Below are 15,085 nucleotides of genomic sequence, written 5' to 3' on the forward strand. Positions count from 1 at the left end.
GTAAGATGTGCTGATACAGCTTCCTTACAGTAAGAGAATAGACAGGGTGATCGTGGGACTGCCGCTGAACTTCCTAAGAGTAGAATCAGACAGGACTGGGGTACTTCATGGCTTCTTTGCCTCCATCTTCACCACCAAGGTCTCCTGGGACTTTGTTCCTGATAGCAGGATTCTGGAGAACACCCAGCAGTGGATGGGGCTCAAGTCAGGGGTGACCTGAGCAAACTCAGACACCATTACAGAACAGGAGATGGGTCACTTGACCAGCTCCCTGAACACAAGTATCACTGTGCTGTGGCACCTGAGATTCCCAGGAACACCCACCTTGTTGGTGCAGAGGAGTGTGATTCCTCCAGAGGTGTCCTGGCCTATCCCCTCCCTCATAAAGTGATTTAGGCACCTTCTTTTGTGACATTTTCAGTCTTTATCAGGAGATGCTACACATCAATATGAACCGGAGGCTGCTGCTACCACCTGTTCTGGAAAGGGAGGGAAGGGCAAGCAGAGGAGGATATAGAAGAAATGGGGCTTTACCGCTATTTCCTGTGGAAATGTTCTCTGTTTGGCTGTTCCTGAAATCTCCCTGATCATCCACACCAGACTTGAAGCCTTTAGGAAAATGATGCACAGAGCCTTGGCTTGTAAGAGCATTTTCGGTTCTTTATAGAAGTACTTTTAGAAAGGCCAGCTCTGTCACAGCAGTGCCCATTGCCTGTCCCTGCCTGCGCTCACAGCGCTGACACACAGCAGGACGGGGACCAAGCTGCCAGAGCACTCAGGCCTTGCACCAACACAAGGGATGAGAAGGAGAGTGGGGGAGTGGAACCAGAACAGCTCTGGAAGAACAAGCACTGGTGCTCCCTGGCAGGGCTGCCATGCTGGACATTTTTCGCCCTTCTCCCACACACAATAACTCTCCCTGAACCTCCAGAAAAGCCTTGGAGGAAGAATATCAGTGAAAAACATCACTGCAGAGCCTTTTATTTTGTTTAAATACACAGAGAGCATGGCTCCATATTTATACAGCCAGTGGGTTTAAAAGGAAAAGAAGACAGTGAGTTAGAAAGGAGATGACTAAAATATCATGATTTATTAAAAAATAAACACCACCACCACACACACACACAGGTCTGGGCCTCTAATAAGTTCCATTAAAACTGTTATCCATTAAAGAGAAGATGCTGAACACTTTATTATTTTTGAAATGCATCCCTCCATCAGTTTCCACAGGGCATCCTTGAGCTCCTGGTTCCTCATGCTGTAGATGAGGAGATTCAATGTTGGAGGTGCCACCGAGTACAGAACAGAGACCAACAGGTCCAGGATGGGGGAGGAGATGGAGGGGGGCTTCAGGTAGGCAAACATGGCAGTGCTGAGAAACAGGGAGACCACGGCAAGGTGAGGGAGGCAGGTGGAAAAGGCTTTGTGCCGTCCCTGCTCAGAGGGGATCCTCAGCACGGCCCTCAAGATCTGCACATAGGACGCCACGATGAACACAAAACACACAAATCCTAACCAGACACTGACCACCAGAAGCCCAAGTTCCCTGAGGTAGGTGCCCGAGCAGGAGAGCTTGAGGATCTGGGGGATTTCACAGAAGAACTGGCCCAGGGCATTGCCCTTGCACAGGGGCAGTGAAAATGTATTGGCCGTGTGCAGCAGAGCAGTGAGAAACCCAGTGGCCCAGGCAGCTGCTGCCATGTGGACACAAGCTCTGCTGCCCAGGAGGGTCCCGTAGTGCAGGGGTTTGCAGATGGCAACGTAGCGGTTGTAGGACATGATGGTGAGAAGAAAAAATTCTGCTGAAATGAAAAAGAAACACAGAAAGAGCTGTGCAGCACATCCTGCATAGGAAATGACCCTGGTATCCCACAGAGAATTGGCCATGGACTTGGGGACGATGGTGGTGATGCAGCCCAGGTCGAGGAGGGCGAGGTTGAGCAGGAAGAAATACATGGGGGTGTGGAGGTGCTGGTCCCAGGCTATGGTGGTGATGATGAGGCCGTTGCCCAGCAGGGCAGCCAGGTAGATGCCCAGGAAGAGCCAGAAGTGCAAGAGCTGCAGCTCCCGCGTGTCTGTGAACGCCAGGAGGAGGAACTGGGTGATAGAGCTGCTGTTGGACATTTGCTGCCTGTAGGCATGAGGACCTGTGCAAGGAGGAAAAGACAGTGACGGTTTTGATGAGACTTCTCTGGGAAAAAGCCAAAGCCATTTCTCACAGACCCTCCCACAAAGAGACCCATTTTTTTCTTTTTCCAGGAGAACGTCCTGGCTGGAGGCCTCGTGTGTGCTTGGTGAGTGTGCAATGAAGAGCAGGGTCTCTGCCCAGGGGCTCTTGAGCAGTCAGCCTGACCCTGTGTGATTGGGTGGGCAGGGGCCAGTCCTGGGGTTCGGCTTTGTCAGCTGGAACCGCTCCTGGTGCAGAAGGGACTGTCAGCATCTGTACCCCCAGGCCTGAGAAACTGAGTTGGAGAGGTCTGGTGTTTCTACATCTGCTTCTGCCCTCCCACCCTGGGGAGTGTTGTTGGGTGTCAGAAGCCCTCAGCATTTCTCCTGCACTCAGGGAGAACAGAGTGAGTCCTGTGAGACCAGAGGATGCCTGTGGGTCAGTGCAGAGTGAGGGCAGCTGCTCTGTCCCTCTGTCCTGCTCCAGCTGCCCTGGGCTGGCACTTTTCTGAGACAGAGGCTGATCACACTCCCATGTTACCCTGAAAAGCCACCAGGCACTGCTGAGAGCAGGGGCATCCACCACAGAGAACAACATGTCCAACCTTTCCCAAGGTCTCAGCACCCCACGTTTAGCCCAAGACACACATGGATCAGTCCCCAGACCCACAGACTGCATTGCCCACACCCCACAGGTCAGAGCAAAGCTGGGACACGTGTTCCCATGGACACACCTGCAGGAAAGGACCCACAAGATCAGGCTGTGACTCTGCAGCTGAAACTGCCATCCCCAGAGAGCCTGACAGCAAGAACAAGATCCCAACAGCAGTGACCCAGAGCAGGGGAGCAAGAAGGACAATGCGGTGAGGGTGGGTGTGAGAGAGGCCAGGGCAGAGGCAGCCGGGCACTCAGACAGCGTCACCCTTCCCCAGCTGTGCAGCCACCTCCCAGACACCAACATTGCCGGGCAGCTGCTCTCAGCCCCTGTGCTCTGCAGAGGAACTGGAGCTCTGGCTGCACAGGAGCTGCTCCATGCCTTGGAGCCCCCGGCCCTGAGGGCAGAGGCTTTGCTGGGTGGGACAGGAGGCCAGGGGGCTGCTCACAGAGGGATCTGCACTGCAGGGGATCACAGGGACTTTTCTCTGTTCTCCCTCCCATAACAATGCCAGGTTTAGTTTCCTCTCATTTCTGATCATTTCCCTGCTGCCTGGAGATTCTCCCCCTGGGAGGTGTTTCCCTGTCCATGTCTCTTCCCTGCCAGTGCTCACAAACCCCATCCCACCCTCTGTGCCCTCCCCCTGGCCCTACAGATCCTGCCTGTTCACAGGGCACTGCCTGGGGGCATCTTCCTGTTTGCAGGCTGGAAAACAGGACAGGTCAGACTAGGCTGATGGGTCCAGCCAAGGTGATGCAGGTGCTGTGCACAGGCAGAGGGGTGGTGAAGGGATGTTAGGAGCCTTCTGGCAGATGTGCTGATCACTCAGAGCTGCAGTTCAGGAGTCTCAGTGACTTGTTTAAGCATTAGAGCTCATTTTCATTTTATCTTTTCCTGCACCCCCACCCCTTGGGAGAGGAAACTGAAAAGACAGGCTCAGGAAAGCTCCTTATCTGTCTGGTAATCCTTGCACTGATCTTGTCCTTGAGGCATCCTCTTGGAAAAATGCTGGGGGTGATCTGGAGCTGTGAGCAGTGCTAACCCACACAGCACCCTCTCCACAGCAGAAACACATTTCCTGCCCTATAGGGTTTGCTCCTTCATGCGACAGCTTCTCCTCTCAGTGTTGTTGGGATCACCCTGGGCAGGCTGAGCGCTGACCCTGGCAGGCGGCAGAGTCCCTGCCCCGGCACAGCCCTGGGGTGCAGGGACCCTGCTCTGTAGCACAGCCCTGGGCACCCCTGGGAGCTCCCCCTGCAGTATCCATCAGCAGAAGGTGCCATGATGCCCTTCCCCACTGACAGTGCCGCAGGGAAGCCCTGCTCTAGAGTGTGTTCTTCTCTACAACAGAGATACTGTGAGAGAGACCTGACAGATCCTGCAAACTGAGTCATGTACCAGCTTTAGGAGATCCCTCCAGGAAATGCATGATGCACAGAGACTTACCGTGTTAGGACTGTGAAGATTTGTCTCTCAGTGAGCCCTCAGCAACGAACCACCTACATTGCCTTTCCCCTCTCTCTGCCTGGCTCCTGTGCCCTCGGTGCTGCAGGCAGAGCCCTCAGCCCTGCTGCGTGTGCAGAGGAGCTGCTCCTGGGCAGAGCTGTCTCTCTGCAGCGCTGCCGCTTGCCAGGAGCTCCCTCTGTCCCAGGAGCCCAGCCCAGCTCAGCAGCACAGGAGCAGCCCATGATGTCCCTTTCTCTGTCCCCTCTGGGCTCCCTCCACGTACCCCTGGGGCTCAAGAGGCACATCCTTTCAAACAGCCTCAAGTGATCAGTGATTCTCTCTCCTCTGAACAGACACTTCTTGCCAACATTGTGTTCTCTGTATTAAAAAATAAATCAGTATGAGAATCATGTTTTTTTGTCCCATCATTAGGCAGGACACAAGGAATGTTACAGCAAATTATCAAATTTCTGTAAACTGTGGATGGGAATTTCTTCATTTGAATGAGTTTAAGCATTATATTCTGGTTTTATACTCCTAGGTCTAGAGAGACATTCATCAATCTTTGGCCATGTCATGTCTGAGCTCTGAAGCAAAGCCTTTGCACACATGGGCTCTTGGACACTTGGTACCAGGTTTCCTGTGGCAGGTCAGGGCTGGGCTGGTGCCACAGCTGGGGTGGTTCAGCCCAGATGTGAGGCAATGGCCTCAGCCAGGGACCTGCCTGGGGAGCTGGAGCTGTCAGTGCTGCAGACAGAGCTGTGACACGGGTGGAATGAACTGCCAGGCAGGGTGGCAGAAGTGAGTTCATCTGGTCTGCAAGGACAGCAGCCTCCAAGCACAGGACAGCCCAGATCAGAACTCAGTCTGGACCTCTAAGGCAATTCAAGGGCCCATAATGAGCTGTTACTACTGCAGGAACAGTTAAAGGAGAAACAAAGACACTGTGTGGCCACTGATGAATATAAGAAGAGTAGGAGGGAAGAATCCCTGTGTCCTCTTGTTCTTCCGCTTCACCAGCAAGGTCTACCAGGCCTCTGTGACTGGAGGCAGAACAACCAGCAGTGGATGGGATCAAGTCACGGGCCACTGGATCTAACTTTCCAGCCTATGGGACAGCAGGGGCAGCATCCCAGGAGCTGAGACAGCAGGACGGTGTCACAGGGAGGCCACTCTCCACCATCTTGGAAAGCTCATGGAGACTGGGGGGACTCCCTGAGCACTGGCAGCTCTCACACAGTGTGTGCACTTTTCAAAATGGCCAATGGGTGAGCAGGGGAACTAAGGGCTGTGCCCCAGAACATGTCCACTGGGACCCCATTTCTGGGTGTCTGGAAGAGAAGGTGACGGGGTTTACCCAGGGCAGGTTGTGCCTGTCCATCCTCTTTGTTTTCTGTGAGGAAAGGACAGGGTTTGGATGTGGGCAGAGCAGCTGTTATTATTATTATACTCCCCCAACACCATAGTTTGTATTGCATTCCCTGCTGCACTTGGTACCTGACTCGTGGAGCCCGGACGGTTCGGGCATTCATTTTTCCAGTGTCCTTCCTCCTTACAATAAGCACATTGATTTATACCAAGCTTTACAACAGGTCTTAAAGGAGTTCCCTGAACATTCCGAAAACCGCGCCCTCGGCCGCCTCTGGTTCCCCTGCTGCGGGCTTCCATTCCTATTCCCCTACCTTGCCCTTGGAGCAGGGCCAACAAGTCTTGCTGAGAACGCCTCGACTGTTCCTTTTCTCTATTATTATAAACTTTCCAGGCTGTTTCTAACATAACATCCAGATCTCGTAGTTGTGCCCCCTCCAGTTTCTGTAATTTCTTCCGAATGTCATCCTGAGACTGTCCCAAAAAGACTAAAGCCAACTGAACCCTTGCTTGTTCCGTTTCAATATCTAAATCCGTATACTTCTTTGCAGTTTCTTTTAACCTTTCTAAAAAGGTTGAAGGGGATTCATTCTTTTCCTGCCTCACATTATACAATTTTGACCAATTCATTTGTTTCGGCATAGCAGTCTGAACACCGATCAATAACCAGTCCTGATATCTCCGGAGGAGAAGCTGACCACCCCCAGTATTATAATCCCATCGGGGATCCTCTTTTGGGAAATTTTCATCAACATTACCGCCCACTGTTCCATTCCGAATATCCTCCCTTACTCTATCTCTTGCTACCCGTATAACCATATCCTTTTCTGTAGAATACATCGAAGTGTCAAGAATCACTTGCAAATCATCCCAATCAGGATTCTGCGTTTTAATTATCATTTTAATTACCCTTGCAACCTTGTCTGGGTTTTCCTGGTAAGGACCAGCTGATTGTTTCCAGATCACTAAATCTCCTGGCGAAAACGGGACTTTTACATAAACCGGCTCTCCCCCCACTCCTACTGCTTGTCGCAGGGGTGCTATTACATTTGATGGTCCACCCCCCTTTTGGGCTTCCTTTCCTCTGTTCCTAGTTCTGTGGGATATTGGTGTGGTTGTTACTCCTTTTACACCAGTTGCTGCCCCCACATCCCCACTGGGATCAATATCACTTTCAGTAAGACGCACAGGTGCCGAGGGTTTAAGGGGTTTAGGTGCAGAAGGTTCAGTTTCTGAAGGCGCAACATCGAGACCCGGCAGATCTAATTTTAAAGCGTTACCGCTACTGTTCTCTACAGCCAAACACGTCATGCATTTCTGTTCTGCCGTACAGCCCATACATTTATCATTAGTACCGCTCCTCCGCACTAACATTAACCCACATTCCTTCCTCCAGTCCTGTTTTTGTACAAGATAGAAAAAGAGATCCACATACTGTACCTCATCCCATTTACCTTCCCTTTGACAAAACCTCATTAATTCACTAATAGTTCCAGGTTCTAAAGTACCCTCCGGTGGCCACCGCACTTCATTAGGCAAGTCATACTCAGGCCAGCAGTGAGTACAATATTCAATTAATTTCTTTTTACTCATTGATTGTCCAAATCCAGCCTCCTTCCAATGTTTCAACAAACAGTCCAATGGTGACATCTTTGTATCGCTCATATCAACACAAAAGGGTAACACACAGACGATTAACACAGAAAGGTAACACACAGATAACTTTACCAGAACAGCAGTAAAGACGGATCAAACCACCAGTTTCAACAGCAAATACAGATCAAATTGCTAAAACTGTAGACCAGGTCCTGAACAGCACAGATAACCAGATCAGGTGAGCGCAAATAACCAGACCAAACCAGGTGCCGAGCCTGCGGCGTAAATAACCAGAACCAGAACCAGATGCCGAACCTGCAGAGGTTTCCCTCGGTCTAACGGACGGCGGCCTGGGCAATACCCCGGGAGCTCCCTGCCCAACCGAGCGTGGCTTTCGCCACGTCTGACCGGCAGGCTACCAAATGCCTGACCAGCAGGCTACAGGACCAGAACAGAACCAGACCAGATGGGTACCCAATAATCCAGGTAAAACAACAGATAAAGCACCTTCTTACCAATCAGAGGTCCGTCGTGAGCAGCGGAGAGCCGGTCGCGTCCGATGCACTCCCCAAGAATACCTCGGTGCTAGCCAGAGCAGGATCGAGACGCGATCCATCTCAGCAATGCTCACGAGGTCCCATCTGGGTCGCCAAAATGTCAGCAATCAGGACACATAACCACGGACGTAGTTCTATGCGGTGCTTTATTTCAGCGCTGGGAAACCAGGGGTTCGCACCCAAAGCTGGTTTCAAACAGCTGATTCAGACCATACCTTATTATACAAGTTGGTCACATACATATTCATTACACCCCTGACAACCATTAGCAAAGCCACACCTATAATAACACAAACTTTCTATCTAAAAGATGCTATAATTATCAGTTATTTTCTACGGTACCAATTTTAAAAGAATATATCGTAAATCTATGTCCACCTGAAGAATAAGGCTCGGCTACAGTTACCTGCCGTATAAGAATATACCATAAATCTATGTCAGCTTTAAAAACAGAGTTTGGTTACTGATTACAAGAGTTCTATGGCTACAGGGTTGGTTGCCATCCTAATATTAATCCAACTGTAACAGATCCAGCGATATTCAGGGAAGACCCATCCTGTCCTGTTCCATGGAAAAAAAATCATTTTGTAAGGTCGATTACTATCACTGGGGTTCCCGCACCCCGGCTTTTGGGATCCGGCGCTCGGACAAAACCCATCCCCACCCCTGCAGGAAACACCAAGAGCGCGGCTGCAGCACGTTAGCACCCCAAAACCCCCAGGCTGCCCCATAGACACCCTAGAGATGCCCCCAGGGAACTGGCCATGGGCTTGGGGACAGCGAAGCGGGGACGGAAAGAGCCGAAGTAAGGACGGAAAGAGCCGAAGCCAAAGGCGCAGGGCGGAGAGAGACGAAGCGGGGACGGAAAGAGCCGAAGTAAGGACGGAAAGAGCCGAAGCCGAAGGCGCAGGGCGGAGAGAGATGAAGCGGGGACGGAAAGAGACGAAGGCGGCGAGGCCGGAAAGAGCCGAAGCGGTTACGGAAAGAGCCGAAGGTGCAGGGCGGAGAGAGACGAAGAGGAGGCGGAAAGAGCCGAAGAGGGGACGGAAAGAGCCGAAGGAGCAAGGCGGAGAGAGACGAAGAGGAGACGGAAAGAACCGAAGGTGCAGGGCGGAGAGAGACGAAGCGGGGACGGAAAGAGCCGAAGCAAGGACGGAAAGAGCCGAAGCAAGGACGGAAAGAGCCGAAGGCGCAGGGCGAAGAGAGACGAAGCGCGTACGGAAAGAGCCGAAGGCGGCGGAAAGAGCCGAAGGGCAACGAGCAGGGGCGGCACCACCCGAGCGTTGCCGGGGCGAGCCGAAGAGGAGGCGGGGAGAGCCGAGCGCTTCCGAACGGCGCCGAGGAGCGTGCAAGGACACCCGAGCGGTTCCGAACGGCACCGAAGAGGAGGCGGGGACACCCGAGCGCTTCCGAACGGCGCCGAAGAAGAGGCGGGGACACCCGAGCGCTTCCGAACGGCGCCGAAGAGCGTGCGAGGACACCCGAGCGCTTCCGAACGGCGCGGAAGAGGAGGCTGGGACAACGGCGCCATCTTGGCCGTCACGGAGCTGGAGGTCGTTAAGGAGCTAATTAGCGCTAATGAGGGGATGGGGCTGATTGAGGAGCTGGATTGAGGTTAATGAGGTCGGAAAGCAATTAATGAACATCTGGAGAAGCAGCTCGTTAAGGAACCCAATTAATGAACACCTAGAGAAAAGCCGCTCGTTAAGGGCTGAATTAATGAGTGGGGGAATCTGCTCATTAATGAACCCCGTGGCTCGTTAAGGGCCAACGCTTAATTAACGTAGTAACCAATAAACTCAATTCCTAAAGAGCGGGAGCCGCTAATTGGTGGGGTGGGGGTAATTAACCCATCGACCCCCCAGAGAGCACCCAGGCGTCCGGGGCGTGGCCTGAGGGCGCCCCGCCCACCGGCCGCTGATTGGCTGAACGATAAAGAGCGTGACTCCGCCCCCTCCGCGAGGCCCCGCCCCCTCCCGGCTCTTAAAGCGACAGTGACCCCAATAATTGATTGTTTGGGGGGTTGTCCCGGAGTTCGGGAGGGACCCAGGAGTGCCCCAAGGGAGCCAGGAGTTCGGGAGGGACCCAGGAGTTCCCCAAGGGACCCAGGAGTTCAGGAGGGACCCAGGAGTGCCCCAAGGGACCCAGGACTGAGGGAACGACCCAGGAGAACCCCAAAAGATCCAGAGGTTCGGGAGGGACCCAGGAGTTCGGGAGGGACCCAGGAGTTCCGCAAGGGACCCAGGAGTTCGGGAGGGACCCAGGAGTTCCCCAAGGGACCCAGGAGTTCCCCAAGGGACCCAGGACTCAGGGAGGGACCCAGGAGTTCCGCAAGGGACCCAGGAGTTCGGGAGGGACCCAGGAGTTCCCCAAGGGACCCAGGACTCAGGGAGGGACTCAGGAGTGCCCCAAGAGACCCAGGAGTTCGGGGAGGGACCCAGGAGTTTGGGGAGGGACCCAGGAGTTTGGAAGGGACCCAGGAGTGCCCCAAGAGACCCAGGATTTCGGAATGGACCCAGGGGTGCCCCATGGGACTCAGGAGTTCAGGAGGGACTCAGGAGTGCCCCGAGGGACCCAGGAGTTCGGGAGGGACCCAGGAGTGCCGCAAGGGACCCAGGAGTTTGGGAGGGACCCAAGAGTTCCCCAAGGGACCCAGGAGTCCGGGCAGGGACCCAGGAGTTCCCCAAGGGACCCAGGAGTGCCCCAAGGGACCCAGGAGTTCGGGAGGGACCGAGGAGTCGTGCGTGTGGATGAACAGAAGGGTGTTGGGGTTCTCCAGTGGGTTGGGGGAGACATAGAGTGCCCCATAGACCCCCATAAGTGACCCATAGTGCCCCATAAGTGACCCATAGAGCCCCATCAGTGCCCCATAGAGCCCCATAAGTACCCCAGAGAGCCCCATCAGTGCCCCATAGAGCCCCATAGGTGACCCATAGTGCCCCATAGGTGACCCATAGGGCCCCATCAGTGCCTCACAGAGACCCATAAGTGCCCCATAGCGTCTCCGCACTGCCCCATAGGGCCCCACAAGTGACCCATGGAGCCCCATTACTGCCCCATAGAGCCCCGTAAGTGCCCCACAAATGACTCATGAGCCCCATAAGTGACTCTTAGCGACCCACAAGTGCCCCCTAAGTGCCTGTTAGTGACCCCCAAGTGCCCCATGGAGCCTCATAAGTAACCTATAGTGCCCCATAAGTGCCTTTTAGTGACCCCCCACGTGCCCCATAGCGACCCACAAGTTCCCCATACGTGCCCCATAGAGCCCCATAAGTGACTCACAGAGACCCATAAGTGCCCCATAGCGTCTCCCCAGTGCCCCATAGCGCCCCACGAGTGACTCATGGAGCCCCATAACTGCCCCATAGAGCCCCATAAGTGACCCATAGTGCCCCATAAATAACTCACAGAGCCCCATAAGTGACCCATATAACCCCAAAAGAGGCCTATACTGACCCACAAGTGACTCATGGAGCCCCATAAGCAACTCATATAGATCCACAAGTGCCCCATAGCGTCTCCCCAGTGCCCCATAGTGCCCCACAAGTGACTCATGGAGCCCCATAAGTGCCCCATAGAGCCACATAAGTGACCTCTAGTGCCCCATAAGTGATGCATAGAGACTGGGTCCATCCCGAACTCCTGGGTCCCTTGGGGCACTCCTGGGTCCCTCCCTGAGTCCTGGGAGATCAGGGAAGGGACCCAAAGAAAGGACCCAGGCGTCCGGGAGGGACCCAAATAGGGGACCCAGGCGTCCAGGGGGGAATCAAATCCGGGACCCGTACAGGGATCCGGGGGTCCGGAAGGGACCCAGGAGTGCCCCAAGGGACCCAGGAGTGCCTCCCTGAACTCCTGAGTCCCTTGGGGTACTCCTGGGTCCGTCCCGGACGCCTGGGTCCCCTATTTGTGTCCCCCCGGATGCCTGGGTCCCCTCCCATAACCTACAGTGCCCCCTACATGACTCATAGTGCCCCACAAGTGCTCCATGGAGCCCCATAAGTGACTCTTAGCGACCCATAAGTGCCCCATAAGTGCCTGTTAGTGACCCCCAAGTGCCCCATAGCGACCCACAAGTTCCCCATTAGTGCCCCGTAGAGACCCATAAGTGACTCATAAGTGGCTCATAAGTGACCTAGTGCCCCACAAGTGACCATAGAGACAGGGTCCCTCCCGAACTCCTGGGTCCCTGCGGCACTCCTGGGTCCCCCCGGACGCCTGGGTCCGCTCTATGGGTCCCCCCGGACTCCTGGTTGCGGCACTTATGGGGCTCTATGAACCACCAGGTGTTCCATGTCCATAATGACCCCAGGAACGCCCGTACATGTTCATAAAGTGAGTCTCAGGTCACCATTTCCATAGCCCCTCCCTGGCCCTCCCCTGTTCGCCTGCGCAGTGGCACTGGGTGAATTTGAGGAGGGGTCCTTGGGGTCTTTGGATGAAGGCTCCTTCAGCTTCCTCACAGTGGATTTGTACCTTTGGCTCATTATGAGGAACTGGCTGGAACCCAAGCGGCCAAACCGACTGAGACCAGACTGTCACCCACTTTTTGCTGTAAATCCTGGCCATCTCGTCTCCTCAAGGTTGCAGCTGGTGCTGTGGCGATCTCGGCATTTGATGAAGTCCTGCTCTTTTTAGCACAATCGGTTACATACAGCTCTAAACTAGATATTCATTATGTGGCTTAGAATGTTAGCTTGTTAGTAGGCCCTTACTATGTAGTTGCTTAACCCTTAAAACGTTAGTTCCCTCTATCAATATAACTTCCTAAACGAGCTTCATAATATTTTACACAGAACTTAACCACCTTTTTCCTTTTTCCAGGTTCAGAGTCCGTGCCTCATTTGGTTGTATCTGTGCACTCTGAACATCTCAGCACGGATCACAACCGCACTTCCCACAAGGCCCAAGTCTCAAGGCCTCTCCAGACCCCCTCTGCTGGCAGCACAGCCGCTTCCCGCACTAACGGCACCGCAGTGCTGAGCGAGGGGAAACAGCTCAGGCGAGCAGGAGAGCTGCGTGTGAGGAAGAGATCTTTCTCTTTCTCTTTCATCTTTCTCTTGCTCCAAGTCTGCCGGGGGCAGCAGAGTCTGCCGGGGCAGCTAGAGCTGGGTTGTGGTTGGGCTCGATGATCTTAAGGGTCGCTTCCAACCAAGAAGATTCTCTGATTCTCTGACAGACGTGGGCTACGCTCGGGGCTCTCGCCAGCTCCGTGCTCGCACCCTGTCCCGTCACCGTCCTGTCGGACAGTGTGGGCTGGGCCCGCAGCGGCGCTGAGCACATGTGGGGCAGTGGGTGTCACCAAGTGACGTCACAAAGGGCCCCACTGTGACCCTGTGCCTGGGCAGGGAGGGTCAGGATGTCCCTTGGGAGGCACAGCCCAGCTCAGCCCTGGGCACCTGGCTGCTGAGTTTCCATCCCAGTTTCTAAAAGCTCCAGCACCCATTGCTCTGAGCAGAGTCTTGAACAGTCTGCTGCACCGCTCCATGTTCCCAGCGGCTGGTGCATGATGGGGGTGTCACAGACACACTCAATGCCACGCTCCTTGCTCCAGGTGCCTATGAGGATGTTGCGGAAAGGATCCCGTTGGCTGGCTCAGTTCTCTCTGGGCTGCCAGGGGTGGCAGATGCACTCGATCCCCCAGTCACCCCCAGCCAAACCAGAGCAGTTTGGTCCAGGCTCCAGAGGAGGGAAGGGGCTGAGCCGTAACCAGGCCAAGAACTCCTGCCAGGAGACCCACGGGGAAGCAGAAGAGCAGATGAGCACTGGTGATTTGTGAGCGCATGAGTCTCAGACACACTTTTCTTACTGTGCGCAACGTGACTGCGAGCCTATCACTTCACTCCATAAATACGACAGCCTGGATGAGCCCACTGTGAGCTCTCCCTGCTAAATAAGTGAGCTGTGTGGCAATGGTTTTGCTACTCAGAGATAAGTTTAATATTAATCATTTACCTTAAGTAGATGCACACTAAATATAATCAATTCTTTTGGGACATAAGGTGGTATGATTTTTAATATACTCTTTGCTTTTGTTACTTGGTAAGCTGGATTTGCTAAAATTTTAGGCTGCGAAGTTCTGCTCATATCTACAAAAAGCAACTACAAACTACACTGATCACTTACAAGACAAGGCCCGTATTGCACTTCACCGAGAAGAAAGGAATTTGCGTCCAGGCAAAACAGCACCTGCAAGGCTCTGGACAATAAACAACGTCTACAGCTCAACACAGCAAAGCCCACGTGGAATCAGAGAAGTTTGCCACTGGAGCTTTAAACAGGGACTGCAGGGCGAACGGTTATCAGGGAGAGAAGAATCCTGACCGTGTGCTCCGTGAACGGGTACAGGCACCTGCAGAGAAGGTCAGCAGCACTGGGCTTGGCGTATTTCCCCCATTCAGTGAACGATAGAGTGAACCTGCCACGGAATTCACAGTATCACAGTATCACAGTGTGTTTGGGATTGGAAGGGACCTCAAAAGATCATCCAGTCCAATCCCCCTGCTGGAGCAGGAACGCCTAGGAGAGGTCGCACAGGAACATGTCCAGGCGGGTTTGAATGTCTGCAGGGAAGGAGACTCCACAACCTCCCTGGGCAGCCTGTTCCAGTGCTCTGTTACCCTCACTGAGAAGAAGTTCTTTCTCAAATTTAAGTGGAACCTCTTGTGTTCCAGCTTGATCCCATTGCCCCTTGTCCTATCATTGTTTGCCACTGAGAAGAGCCCGGCTCCATCCTCGTGGCACTCACCCTTTATATATTTATAAACATTAATAAGGTCACCCCTCAGTCTCCTCTTCTCCAAACTAAAGAGCCCCAGCTCCCTCAGCCTTTCTTCATAAGGGAGATGCTCCACTCCCTTCAGCATCTTTGTTGCCCTATGCTGGACCCTCTCCAGCAGTTCCCTGTCCTTCTGGAACTGAGGGGCCACAACTGGACACAATATTCCAGGTGTGGTCTAACCAGGGTGGAGTAGAGAGGATGGAGGACCTCTCTGACCTACTGACCACCCCTCCTCTAATACACCCCAGGTACCATTGGCCTTCCTGGCCACAAGGGCCCAGTGCTGGCTCATGGTCATCCTGTTGTCCACCAGGACACCCAGGTCCCTTTCCCCTACACTGCTCTCTAATAGGTCATTCCCCAACCTATACTGGAACCTGGGGTTGTTCCTGCCCAGATGCAGGACTCTACACTTTCCCTTGTTAAATTCCATCAGGTTATCCCCCGCCCAACTCTCCAGTCTGTCCAGGTCTCTGGATGGCGGCACAGCTTCCAGTGTCAGCCACTCCTCCCAGCTTG

At 53.8% G+C, this 15,085-nt stretch overlaps 2 protein-coding genes across 2 annotated transcripts; one reads left to right on the forward strand and one right to left on the reverse strand.

Moving 5' to 3' along the window:
* Positions 1-536: 536 nt before the first annotated feature.
* LOC139826101 (olfactory receptor 14I1-like) lies at positions 537-4,846 on the reverse strand. The gene is made up of 3 exons (XM_071801046.1): positions 4,551-4,846; positions 1,676-2,147; positions 537-543 (listed from the first exon to the last, which is right to left on the reverse strand). Exons 1-3 carry the CDS (start codon positions 4,570-4,572, stop codon positions 537-539), a joined length of 501 nt encoding a protein of 166 aa, XP_071657147.1. The 5' UTR covers positions 4,573-4,846.
* A 3,008-nt stretch (positions 4,847-7,854) lies between these two features.
* LOC139826102 (uncharacterized) lies at positions 7,855-13,057 on the forward strand. The gene is made up of 3 exons (XM_071801047.1): positions 7,855-7,865; positions 8,716-9,341; positions 12,610-13,057. The coding sequence occupies exons 1-3, from the start codon at positions 7,855-7,857 to the stop codon at positions 12,915-12,917; spliced, it is 945 nt and encodes a 314-aa protein (XP_071657148.1). The 3' UTR covers positions 12,918-13,057.
* The last annotated feature ends 2,028 nt before the right edge of the window (positions 13,058-15,085 follow it).

The sequence above is a fragment of the Patagioenas fasciata genome, chromosome 35, assembly GCF_037038585.1.
Source record: "Patagioenas fasciata isolate bPatFas1 chromosome 35, bPatFas1.hap1, whole genome shotgun sequence".
Classification (NCBI taxonomy): domain Eukaryota; kingdom Metazoa; phylum Chordata; class Aves; order Columbiformes; family Columbidae; genus Patagioenas; species Patagioenas fasciata.

Bases quoted from the DNA above. Each gene is read 5' to 3' on its own strand.
- LOC139826101 (XM_071801046.1), bottom strand. From the start codon at position 4,572: ATGTGCCTCTTGAGCCCCAGGG. The intron at 2,148-4,550 runs GTACGTGGAGGG...CTCCTTGCACAG, and splicing joins GTGCCTCTTGAGCCCCAGGG to GTCCTCATGCCTACAGGCAG.
- LOC139826102 (XM_071801047.1), top strand. The intron at 9,342-12,609 runs GTCGTTAAGGAG...TCCTTTTTCCAG, and splicing joins TGGCCGTCACGGAGCTGGAG to GTTCAGAGTCCGTGCCTCAT.